The sequence below is a fragment of the Pantherophis guttatus genome, chromosome 3, assembly GCF_059756535.1.
Source record: "Pantherophis guttatus breed Tessera chromosome 3, ASM5975653v1, whole genome shotgun sequence".
NCBI classification, from domain to species: domain Eukaryota; kingdom Metazoa; phylum Chordata; class Lepidosauria; order Squamata; family Colubridae; genus Pantherophis; species Pantherophis guttatus.
In genome coordinates this window covers 108,190,276-108,202,326 of record NC_142065.1, presented here as the reverse complement: position 1 = coordinate 108,202,326, position 12,051 = coordinate 108,190,276, and the positions used below count along the sequence as shown (strand labels likewise).

Below are 12,051 nucleotides of genomic sequence, written 5' to 3'. Positions count from 1 at the left end.
GCCAATGTTCGTTGAATTGCTATAGATCATTTGCATAGTTTGATCTCATCATTGAAAGTTTTCTTCCTTATGCCAATATATATTAAACTGAGGGTAACAGTTATTGCATTTGAAGAAGGAATTACATTCCATCAAAATGTATATCACAGTTATTTACGTCAATTCAAGTTATTACAGTTCTGTTTCCTACTCCACTACAAGGTTGTCGAAAAAACTAATCCAACAGAACCAGTTGGAGTGGTGTGCCAAGTAGATGGTGTTTACAAAGTGGTGGAATACAGTGAGATTTCTCTGGCCACAGCCCAGAAAAGAAGTTCTGATGGCCGATTACTTTTTAATGCAGGCAACATTGCCAATCACTACTTCACAATGGAGTTTCTAAAAGATATTGTCAAGTAAGGACTTTTTAAAATCATGCTGATCTATGAAATGCTGTTCTAAGGTCATTTCTGCTCTTCATGCTAAAATATGTTCTTTTTTTTTATTATGTTTGCTATGGCATAGCCTATATACTCAGGATGGTTCAAACCAAGAAATAAAAACTATTTAAGTTTAGCATACCATAAAACTTATCATATAGGCAACATTCACAAATTGCACAGGCAAAGAATGCTGCTGGTAGAAAACTTTTTAAAATCTTTTAGGACATATAGAACGTGATTTTATTTTCCTTTGCTGTATTTCCCCTTACCCATTTTTTTCTAAGGTACAAAGTAGTAGTCTCTTTTTGTTGAGGATTTCTTCTGGTCTCCTGATCGTGGTTGCTTTTTTCTCCTTAGTCCTTTCTGAGATGCACTTATCAGGATGTTATTGTATTTATTCAGTTTTATTTTCAAGGTTTTAACCAAGATGCTTTTATATTCAGTGTAATTTTCGGGTTTGTTTGTTTATTTGTTTTATTAATGATTCCTAGTTTGGCACTTGATTCATCTATATGTTTAACATTATAGGACATTGCTAGTAATGTCCTGACAGGAAAAAGATAAGTGATAAGGTGGCACAGTCTCTGGTATGTAGAATCAGAATTGTTCCGAGCTCAAGGTCAAAATCCATACAATAACTTAGATTCTTTCAGAAAATGTGTCAAGAGATTTTAGTGCATTGATGTTTACACTGAGCTGTAAACAAGGTAAGGGACAGGAAGAGATTACAAGAGTGGTAAGCCCTAATTGACAATAATTAACAGTAGTGCTTCTTTCTTGCAGGAGTAAAAAGGTGGCTCAGGTATCTAGTTTTGAAATAGCTATTATTTGCCTGCCAGAATGATGGGATTTAAAAAATGAAGATAGACCAATTTATAGACCATGGTGTGTTTCTTACTCTGCTGACTCCTATCTTGATGTTTCAGTGATTATGAACCTCGGTTGCAACATCACATAGCTCAGAAAAAAGTCCCATATGTAGATGTGACCACAGGAAAAGCTCTGAAGCCTGACAAACCAAATGGAATTAAAATGGAAAAATTTGTATTTGATATCTTCCAGTTTGCTAAGTAAGTCCCAAGTGACTGACCGACTTATTTTGTGTGCATCTTAGTATGGCTCTTGGCTTTATTTTTTTTTTGAAAGTTCTCTCCCCCCCTCCCCACCCCATTCCTGATTGTATGAGATTATCATTTTGAGTGCAGCTAAGAAGCTGAGCTGTCTACATTATACACTACATTATGAGAAGCTGGCAGATAGAAGAGTAAGATGTGCGGTTAAACATGGATCAAAAAGGGATATGCTACATATATTATTCAGATTAGATTCTGTGGCATTTGTAGGAAGTGTATGGTGTTACAGAAGAATGAGAAATATAATTTGTTCTGCCCTGGTTTGGGAACCAGTCAAAAGCAACAGGAGGAACAGATGTGGTTTAAAGAGGAGAAAGCAGATACTCAGTGGCCATTCTGTTTAGACTGAAGCTCAAGGCAAACTTCTTCAAAGAGTCTGTAATGCCAATTTATCTTTGTGCCTATCTAAAGGAAGGACTATAGCTAGCTCCAGCAATTGCTATAAAGTTGGTATACATTTTAGTTTTGAAAGCTTTGAAAAAATGTTTTGGCTGAAGATATAAATAATTGTAGAAATGTTTTCTTCCCCTCTGTTGACTTTTCCTTGGCATATGAGTTTATTGGTAATGTCCATCTGTAGTTGATAGTACCGTGTTTCCCTAAAAATAAGACCTTGTCTTATATTTTTTTGCCACCAAAAAAGGCACCAAGTCTTATTTTGGGGAGTGGGTGTTGTCCACCTACTCACCTCAATTGCATGCGTTGTCCCAGGCCTCCTTTTCGCTTTCAGAGACCTTCAGAAACTTCTTCTGCAGCTGGCAAGGCCAGCAAGGCTGTCCTGAAGGCCTCTGCAGCCCGATAACTGGAGCTCTGTTATCGGCTGCAGAGGCCTTCAGGAAAGCCTTGCCGGCTGCAGAAAAAATGGGCCGGCAAGGCAGGTGTCAGGGTGTGCGAGGCCTGGCTGCAACTGTCCAAAGGTAAATAGTAGGGCAGCTCCACCCCGCCATCCCCACCCTAGCTTAATTTTTACCCGTGCATCCTTGAGTGAGCGGGTATTAATTAGAGCTTATTTTGGGGATAGGGCTTATATTGGGTGCACGTATAAAAAGCAAGCTAGAACTTACTTTCGGGGTAGGTCATATTTTCAGGAAAACATGGTAGTAGAAGCAGAAAGTGATTAAAATCTTTACACTTGACCAATCTCAACTTTATTTTGAATCCAGGAACTTTGTGGTTTATGAAGTGCTGCGAGAAGATGAATTCTCCCCTTTGAAAAATGCCGATAGCCAAAATGGCAAGGACAATCCCACCACTGCGAGACATTCCTTGATGTCACTGCATCACTGTTGGGTTCTCAATGCTGGTGGACACTTTGTGGATGAAAATGGAACACGGCTGCCAGCTATTCCACGGTTAGAAAATTTGACCTTCCCCTAATTTTTACCTTCCATCTCTAATAAGAACACTTTGTGTAGTCTGCATGTAATTCCAATTCAACTGAAAGAACATACACAGTTGTGTTACCAAAGTTCCAGAATGCTGGTTGGGGAATTCTGGAAATTGAAGATCAACACCTTAAAATTTCTTAGTTTGAAAAACGCTGGTCTAGTCTGTATGCTCCGTGTCCAAGATCGGAGTTTGAACATGTACTCATGGAGAGAGAAAGATTTTTGGAAGAACAAAATCACAATAAAAAAGGAGCTTTGTGTATGAAAGAACAATGAAGAATCAAAATAGCATGTCCATATAGGTCCGTGATGGCGAACCTATGGCACACGTGCCAGAGGTGGCATGCAGAGCCCTCTCTGGGCACGCGCGCCATCGCCAGCTGCTTTTCTGGTTTCCAGCATGCATATACGCAGTGGTCAGCTGGTCATCATGGGCGCCAGAGTGCCACTTCTGGCCTTTTTTGGGCCATTTTTCAGGTCGTTTTCAGGACATTCTTGGCTGTTTTTTGCCTGAAAAATGGCCTGAAAACAGCCTGAAAAATGACCTGGAAAATGGCCTGAAAACAGCCTGAAAAATGACCTGGAAAATGGCCTGAAAACAGCCTGAAAAATGGCCTGAAAACAGCCTGAAAAATGGCCTGAAAAACCAGGCATGCATGCATGTCCAGCTGGTCTTCGGGTTTCCTGTGCTTCGGAACATGTACATGCACACACATGTATGCACGTTCCGGTTTGGGCACGGTGCTGAAAAGGTTCGCCATCACTGGTATAGGTGAACTACAGGAAGTTTATGTCTCAGTTTAAGGTTTCTCTTCCTGAGCTGAGCTAGATGGGCCACTAAATTGGTATAAAGTAACCCCATTTGTTTGTACCTGAATGCTCCCAAGCATTTGACTTTGGAATCTTGCCTCCTCAGTTATCTTTTGTGGGAGAGATGGCAGTAGTTCGTTTATTTTGATGTAGGAGGAACAGTGAAGAAGAAAATGTCAGATGACATGTATAGTGTTAAACGGCTCATCACCTTTATTATATATCAAGAAAGGTTGAATGTTTGTGATACAAATTTTCATCTGGCTCTAAAAAATGTCCCAGGAAACATATTGGAGTTGAGTATCAAGGTCAAAAAAGATCATGATTGAAGAAATATCTCTGAAATTCAAGGAAAGGCAGTGTTTTGCTCTTCAAATATTGGTGAAATAACAATTTGCAACTTCCCTCATTATTGCTAGGCTGGGTGCAACTTTGGGAGTGACATTTTAACAACATCTAGAGAACAACATGTTGCTCAATACTGATATCAGATTGATATCAGAGATCCAGTTTGGTCTAGTGGTTCAGGCATCAGGCTAGAAATCAGGAGACTGTGAGCTCCACTCCCACCTTAAGCTGGGTGACCTTGGGCTAATCACTTTCTCAGCCCAGTTCATCTCACAGGGTGGTTGTTGTGGGGAAAGTAGGAGGAGGAAGGAGTATTGTGTGTGTGTTCGCCCCTTTAACTTATTCATAAAAAATAACACTGGGTTATAAATAAAAATAAAATCATTAAAAATAGAGTTCTGGATAAAAAAAGCTGCCATTCAATTGGGTATTCCTCAGCTTAGAACCACAAAATTCTGAGATCAGAATTTTAGTCACTAAGCGATGTCATTGTTAACTGAATCATGTGAGTGGACCCAATTTTACAACCATTTTTACCATGGTTGAGCAGATCACTGCATTTGTAAAGCAAATTGTGCAGTCATTAAGCAAATCTGGCTTCCGCTATTGATTTTTGTAGAAAATGGGCTGGGAGGTCGCAAATCACAATCATGTGACTGAAGAATGCTGCAGCCATGGTAAATGTGAGCTGGTTGCCAAGCAACCCAAATTGTGATCACATGACCATAAAAGTGGAACAACAATTATAACTTTGAGGACAGTTCATAAGTCACTTTTCAGTGCTGTGATAATTTCAGATTGTTGTTAAACAAATGGTCATAAGCTGAGGACTACCTGTGTGCTTCCAACCTCCTTCTAAATAGATGGGTAGAATCTGACCGCTCCATTCTTCCCATATCATAGAAAGATGCTTTTTTAGATTTGGCACACCCCTCAATTTTCTGTCCCTGCTTATTAATCCTTTTTTTCCCCCATATGACAGCAACACAAATGGAAGGTCAGATGTGATCCAAGCTGATGCCAAACCCAAGTAAATATACTGTCTCGGGCTGCTGGGAATGCATGGTGATGGGTCTGCTTGGGTACTGGCTAACACTCCTCTCCATAGCATGTAGGGTCTTGGTACTCCATCTTTTTATTTGGTATTAAATACAACAAACAATTCTTATTTACTTATTTCTTGGGGCCTATGAAATAGTGGCCAATGGCTACCTTGGATTCACTTCTTGGAAGACCTTAGTTTGCATGTGTAGAGCTTTTTTCACGCCTATGAAATCTGTGGCTTTCTAAATTTAAGTAACAAGCTTTGCTGGCGGACTGCTCTGAAAACATAACACTGTTGTTGGAATAGGAGAGAGAAGAGATGCTAAAGCATAATGCTGGCACCCCATTGATGCACCTGCAGTGTTCTTCTTTTTTTAAATCTGGGGCTTGCAGGGAAGTCTGTGCAAAGGTATGACGTTGGATGTTATTTTTACTGCATAAATTCTACTCAATTCTACTTTTCACCTTGGGAGCAGGGGGAATGGAAAATATAAGGATCTTCAGACTAGATTATGAAGAAAAAGAGATCATAGGAAAAGGAGCATTAGTGAATGAGGAGGGAGTAAAGGGGTGATCCAAAGGTGATTGAGGACAAAATAGAGGGGTTTCTTATTTATAGGTATTAGGTTATTGAATAGGTATTTAATAATTCCTTGAGATTATTTTGTATTTATAGTTGTTCTGACATATACCCTAAATGACACTGTTTTGTCTTATCTGAAAGCCAGCCTTGCAGAAAGAGATAATAGATACAAGAATTCTAGTCAACAAATGTATAGGTTCCATATCTTTAGAAGCAGCTCATTTTGTCTTGGTTATTCATTGAGTGTTACCATATTTTTCAGAGTATAAGATGCACCTTTCCCCCCTAAAAAGGGTGTGAAAATCTGGGTGCATCTTATACTCCGAATGTAGCCCCACCCAGCCGCTCAAATGGAGGTGTCAGAGGCTGAAAAAAGCCTCAGAAATGAAGCTTCAGAAAAAAAGCTTCAGAAAGGAAGCTTCAGAAAAAATAGCCTCTGAAAGGAAGCTTCAGAAAAAAAGCCTCTGAAACAGAACTTCAGAAAAAAAGCTTTTTTTCTGAAGCTCTGTTTCAGAGGGTTTCAGAGGCAGAAAAAAAAAGTTTTTTCTGAAACAGAGTTTCAGAAGTTTCAGAGGCAAAAAAAAAAGCAAGGCACAGAGCTAACAACCAACGAACCTGTTGCTAAAATTCACCTCTAGGAACAGCTGATTCAGGGAGGCTGATCCACCCGCCAATCAGCTTTTTTCTTATTTTCCTCCCCAAAAACTAAAGTGCGTCTTATACTCCGAAAAATATGGTAATTGGCACTGCTCAGGACCAAAAAAAGAAAAGGGTAGATAGTGTTCTTTCATCCCACCCAAGCTCCCTGGTAAATAAGTGAATTTCACTATCTATGATCATTGGAGATCTAATCAGGCCCATTATTTATCACTTTATAAAGATGTGTATAATTATCGGAATGTACAAATACCGTGTCCCCCCCCCCCAAAAAAGACCTATCCCATAAGTAACCCAAAGTAAAAGTTGATTTTTACATGTGCGCCCAATATAAGTCCTACCCCCCCCAAAATAAGCCCTAATTAAGACCCCTACCACTCCAGGGTGCATGGGGTGGGGCGAGGCATATGGGTAAAAATTAAGCTAGGGTCTATCTTTAGGTACAGGTAGTCCTCGACTTACGAGTCTAATTGAACCTGGAATTACAGTCAATGGTCCCTGTGGTCATAAGCGAAGACATCATATGACCAGATCATGATTTTTTAATATTTTTTGCAACAATTGTTAAGCGAATGGCATGGTTGTTCAGGAATCAGTTTTCCCCAATGGGTGTTTTTGATGGAAACTGAAAGAAACTGAAAGAGCATGCGCAGAAGTGTCCGGGCGGTTAGGCGGAGCCTCCTGCCGCCGCCACTACTGGTTCGCCCAATCTGGGGCAAACTGGTAGCAACCCACCACTAGCAATAACATATTCTTTTGGGAGTATTGAATAAATTTCGACCCAACGATAGACTTCTGCTGGCATTTTCTGAAGTGGTTATAACTTTTTTCTGTAGTGACATTTATTTTTTATTAAATTTATATACCACCCACCTCGCTGTTCTCTGCACCTCTGGATAGAACATCCACCTTTCAATCAACTATCTTGTTAGGAATTCATCAGTTGACTCTTAAACATGTACCTAGCTTGATGGGCAAGCATCTTTATGCAAGAACAGAAATAGAGTGAGAAATAGTGGGTGAAAGAAATTAAAAGCACATGATAAGAGGGGAAAAAAAGAAAATTGGTTTACACTGACACTTTAAGTTTGTATCTCTGCAAACCTTCTTTGCTTCCCCCATATTTGTACTGATTTCTAAACTGCTTTTTGCAGTTGAAACTCATGCTATGCTTCTCACTCCTTCTCACACACTCATTGACCCACACAACATTTACTGTGTATCCCTGCAACCCTCTCTGACCCATATAGCATCTCTCATGCTACCTTGCGCATCCTTTTCAGCTCTCATGGTACCTCTTACACATGCTTGTGAGCCTCTGCCCAACCTGCATGGTGCCTCATGCACCATCATGTATCCTTTTGCACCTTCCCTGGCCCATATGGTGTCTCCTGTGCATCCTCCCCAATTTACATTGTTCCTTCCCTGCACCCCTACCCACCCCTCACTTTCTCCACCTAACAGCAGCTACTTAACTGCCTGCCATCCTGGAACTTCCAACTTCCTACCGGCTTCCCCATTGACTTTTCTTATGGAAAGCTAGCAAAAAACGTGGTAGTGCTGAAATGGCCACAACTCTGCCAAATTTCAATCCCACAAGAGTAATGGGTCCTGAATTTTGGACGCAATCTATAAATTAGCCAATTTGAGGTAATCTGTTTTAGAAATTGTTGCCCTTATGATGTACCACTTGGCACAATTGAACATTACAAGCAGACACAAGTGTTTTAATAGTGTATAGATACGGTATGATACTAAAAATTGAGGTATGATACTAAAAATTGCCTAGGTTTCAATGTTTATCTTTTTTCCCTGGAAAAAAATGCTATTTCTTGAAATATTGCCTCTCTACTAGTGCTTCTTTCTCTCTCTCTCTCTCTCTCTCTCTCTCTCTCTCTCTCTCTCTCTCTCTCTCTCTCTCTCTCTCTCCCCCCCCCTCTCTCTCCCTCTCTCTCTCCCTCTCTCTCTCCTCCCCCACTCCCTCTCCTCACATGCTGTTAATACTAGTTAGATTTCTGCAGCACTAAAAACAAGTTTCATGATGAGCAGAGAAAGACATTCATGCCTCAACAAGAGTTTGCCATGTGCACAAGTATTATAGGAGTATTGGTGCATTTCTCATCGTGAACTAACACCTTTTCTTTATAATTGTTCCTTAGTTTGAAAGATGCAAATGACTCACCAATTCAGTGTGAGATTTCTCCTCTTGTCTCCTATGGGGGTGAAGTAAGTTGCTGTGGTATTCTGAATTCTTTTTCTCCTCCCCCTGCCTTCTCCTAAACATCCCACCCTAAAGTAAAAATTCTGCTTTATCGATGGTAAGATAAATAAGCCCTAGTGGTGCAGTGGTTAGAATACAGTATTGCAGGCTAACTCTGCCCACTGCCAGCAGTTCGATCCTGAGCCTTCCATCCTTCCGAGCTTGGTAAAATGGACCCAGATTGTTGGGAGCAATATGCTGATTCTGTAAACCACACAGAGAATGCTGTAAAGCACTGTGGAGCAGTATATAAGTCTAAGTGCTATTGCTAAATATGAATATAGATGATAAGGCAAAGTTGAAACAAGCAACCTCTGTGAAAGGAGTGTGATGTAATAATGGGAAAGTTGATATTCCTGAGGCTCATGGCAAAGTCCCTAGCATTGAATTGTGAGTTGACAGGGATGTTTAGTTGCTGAACACTTGTATTACAAATTTCAATGGCCCATATAGACTCATTGGTGTTAATATGTCCGGACGGGATGACTGAGGCAGGTCTTGAGAGTGTTATCTGGGGGGAGTTCGATCCTGTGGCTCCCGAGGACATGGACAGGGTCCTGGGACGGCTGAACGCGACCACATGTTTATTGGACCCGTGTCCCTCCTGGTTGGTACTGGCTTCCCGGGAGGTGACACGAGGCTGGCTCCAGAAGATTGTTAACGCTTCTTTGAGTGAGGGGGTCCTGCCGGCCGCTTTGAAAGAAGCGGTTGTGAGGCCCCTCCTCAAGAAGCCCTCTCTGGATCCGGCTGTTTTGGCTAACTATCGTCCAGTCTCCAACCTTCGCTTCGTTGTGAAGGTTGTTGAGAGTGTGGTGGCGCAACAGCTTCCCCGGTACCTGGATGAAGCTGTCTATCTAGACCCGCTCCAGTCCGGCTTCCGGCCTGGGCACAGCACGGAAACGGCATTGGTCGCATTGGTGGATGTTCTCTGGAGGACCCGGGATAGGGGTTGCTCCTCTATCCTGGTCCTGTTAGACCTCTCAGCGGCTTTTGATACCATCGACCATGGTATCATGTTGCACCGGCTGGCGGGGTTGGGGGTGGGAGGCACCGTTCTGCGGTGGTTCTCCTCCTACCTCTCTGACCGGTCGCAATCTGTGTTGACAGGGGGGCAGCGGTCGACCCCGAGGCACCTTGCTTGTGGGGTGCCACAAGGGTCGGTCCTCTCGCCCCTTCTGTTCAACATTTATGTAAAGCCGCTGGGTGAGATCATCCGTGGCTTCGGGGTGGAGTTCCATCAGTACGCTGATGACACCCAGCTGTACATCTCCACCCCAGGCCACCCCAATGATGCCCTTGAAGTGATGTCCCAGTGCCTGGAGGCCGTGCGGGCCTGGATGGGGAGAAACAGGCTCCGACTCAACCCCTCCAAGACCGAGTGGCTATGGCTTCCGGCGTCCCGATATAGCCAGCTGATGCCATCGCTGGCTATTGGGGGTGGATCACTCACCCCCACAGAGAGGGCTCGTAACTTGGGCGTCCTCCTGGATGCACGGCTGTCTTTGGAAGATCATTTGACGGCCGTAGCCAGGGGGGCTTTCTATCAAGTTCGCCTGATACGCCAGTTGCGCCCCTTTCTAGATCGGGACTCCCTACGTACAGTCACTCAGGCACTCGTCACTTCCCGCCTGGACTACTGCAACGCTCTCTACATGGGGCTCCCCCTGGGGTGCACCCGGAGGCTCCAGCTGGTCCAGAACGCGGTCGCGCGGGGGATTATGGGGGCGACGATGCGCTCCCATGTGACACCTCTCCTGCGCGAGCTGCACTGGCTCCCGGTGGTCTTCCGGGTGCGCTTCAAGGTGTTGGTGACCACCTTTAAAGCGCTCCATGGCTTAGGGCCGGGGTACTTACGAGACCGCCTTCTGCCACCAATAGCCTCCCACCGGCCAGTGCGCTCACACAGAGTGGGCCTCCTCAGGGTGCCGTCCGCCAGACAATGTCGGCTGGCGACCCCCAGGGGGAGAGCCTTCTCTGTGGTGGCGCCCACCCTCTGGAACAACCTCCCCCCAGAGTTACGGATAATAACAGACCTCCGGATTTTTCGTCGGGCCCTGAAAACCCATTTATTTCAACTAGCTGGGCTGGCTTGAGTCAAATTTTAAACTGATTTTAAATTGGAATTGTTTTAATTACGGCCAAAAGATTTAATTATTTTAATCAGTTTTTAGATTTTGTATGTTTTGTATGTATGTCTTGTTTTATTTTGGCTGTTCACCGCCCTGAGTCCTATATTGGAAAAGGGCGGTATAGAAATTTAAACAAATAAATAAATAAATAAAATAAATAAATATACTTATAGCACACAATACATTTATGGATTACTACTTCATTCCTACTTGATATTGGAATTTGTATTATATTTATACTATTGTAAATTAGACTGCTAAACTTGCTAGCCTACTCCAATAGCTAAAAATGCAGCTTTAGAACATCACTCTTACAAAACTGCCTCATAGAAAATTGGGCAAGCAGCTAATTACAATACTGTTGCAAGCCATCATAAGGGATTTTTCATCAAAACTGTTCTCATATGCTATAATTATGCAACAGTAATTGGACATGTGAGCTTGAAGGTTTAACATGAATATATCAAGTGCCCCTAACACTTGACTTTCATCCCCATAATAATCCTTAATGGAGGATGATAATACCTTAAAGCATATACCTAAAAAGTAGGATTTAGAAAGCTATATTTAAGGCCAGCCAGTACAATCTGAACAGGAACTTGAAACTGATTCTCTCAAATGGAAAGTCCAAATTGTATATTAGATTACATTTGATGGTTAAATTTGCTGTACTGATACTAAATTTATCCTGACTAAGTTTCTGAGTGTTTCCTTTTTCCTAGGGATTGGTGGAGTTGGTCAAGGACAAAGAATTCCATGCTCCTTTGATTATAGACCAAAGTGGGATCCACGAGCTAGTGAAGAATGGTGTCTGAAATGTCCAGGAGAGATCATCTTTCTAGTCCAGGATTTTATGATTCTTTCTTGTCAGACTGAGTATTTAAACAAAAGTTTCACTATCACCTTGAAGAATCTTCACTCAAATTGAGTTTCCTTAAAAATCAGTAGAAGGCTACAAATAAGAAAATAATGCAAACATGACTTTATCTTGGAATCTTGGAGATAACTATTTATATAATTCTTTAATGTTTTAAATGATTACTGTTTCAGATTGCAGCACCTATTTTGTTACATGCTGTAGTGTTTGAAGACAAATTCTTTATTACACTTGTAAATGGTCTAAGTGGTACGAAGGTTGGGACACTTACATGAATTCTTATTTTTAAGTTTGATTTTTGCATTTGGTACCCATGCTTTACGAATAATTATATCTTGCTGGAATTGCACAATTGAAACACTAAAAAAGTAATACAATTGAATTAAAATGTTTTTCCTAA

At 41.9% G+C, this 12,051-nt stretch overlaps 1 protein-coding gene across 6 annotated transcripts in view; it reads left to right on the top strand.

The window, feature by feature from the left end:
- Positions 1 to 12,051, top strand: part of UAP1 (UDP-N-acetylglucosamine pyrophosphorylase 1) — a 24,209-nt gene extending 12,158 nt beyond the window's left edge. For 2 of the 6 annotated variants that reach the window (XM_087890155.1, XM_034409811.3), the window contains exons 6-11: positions 202 to 395; positions 1,349 to 1,492; positions 2,719 to 2,907; positions 5,084 to 5,131; positions 8,545 to 8,611; positions 11,497 to 12,051. In XM_087890155.1, the coding sequence (XP_087746281.1) occupies positions 202 to 395; positions 1,349 to 1,492; positions 2,719 to 2,907; positions 5,084 to 5,131; positions 8,545 to 8,611; positions 11,497 to 11,589 (735 nt within the window). In that variant the 3' untranslated portion in view covers positions 11,590 to 12,051. The remainder of the gene's footprint in view (positions 1 to 201; positions 396 to 1,348; positions 1,493 to 2,718; positions 2,908 to 5,083; positions 5,132 to 8,544; positions 8,612 to 11,496) is intronic. The other 4 variants (XM_087890156.1, XM_034409813.3, XM_087890157.1 and 1 more) reach the window with 2 other exon arrangements.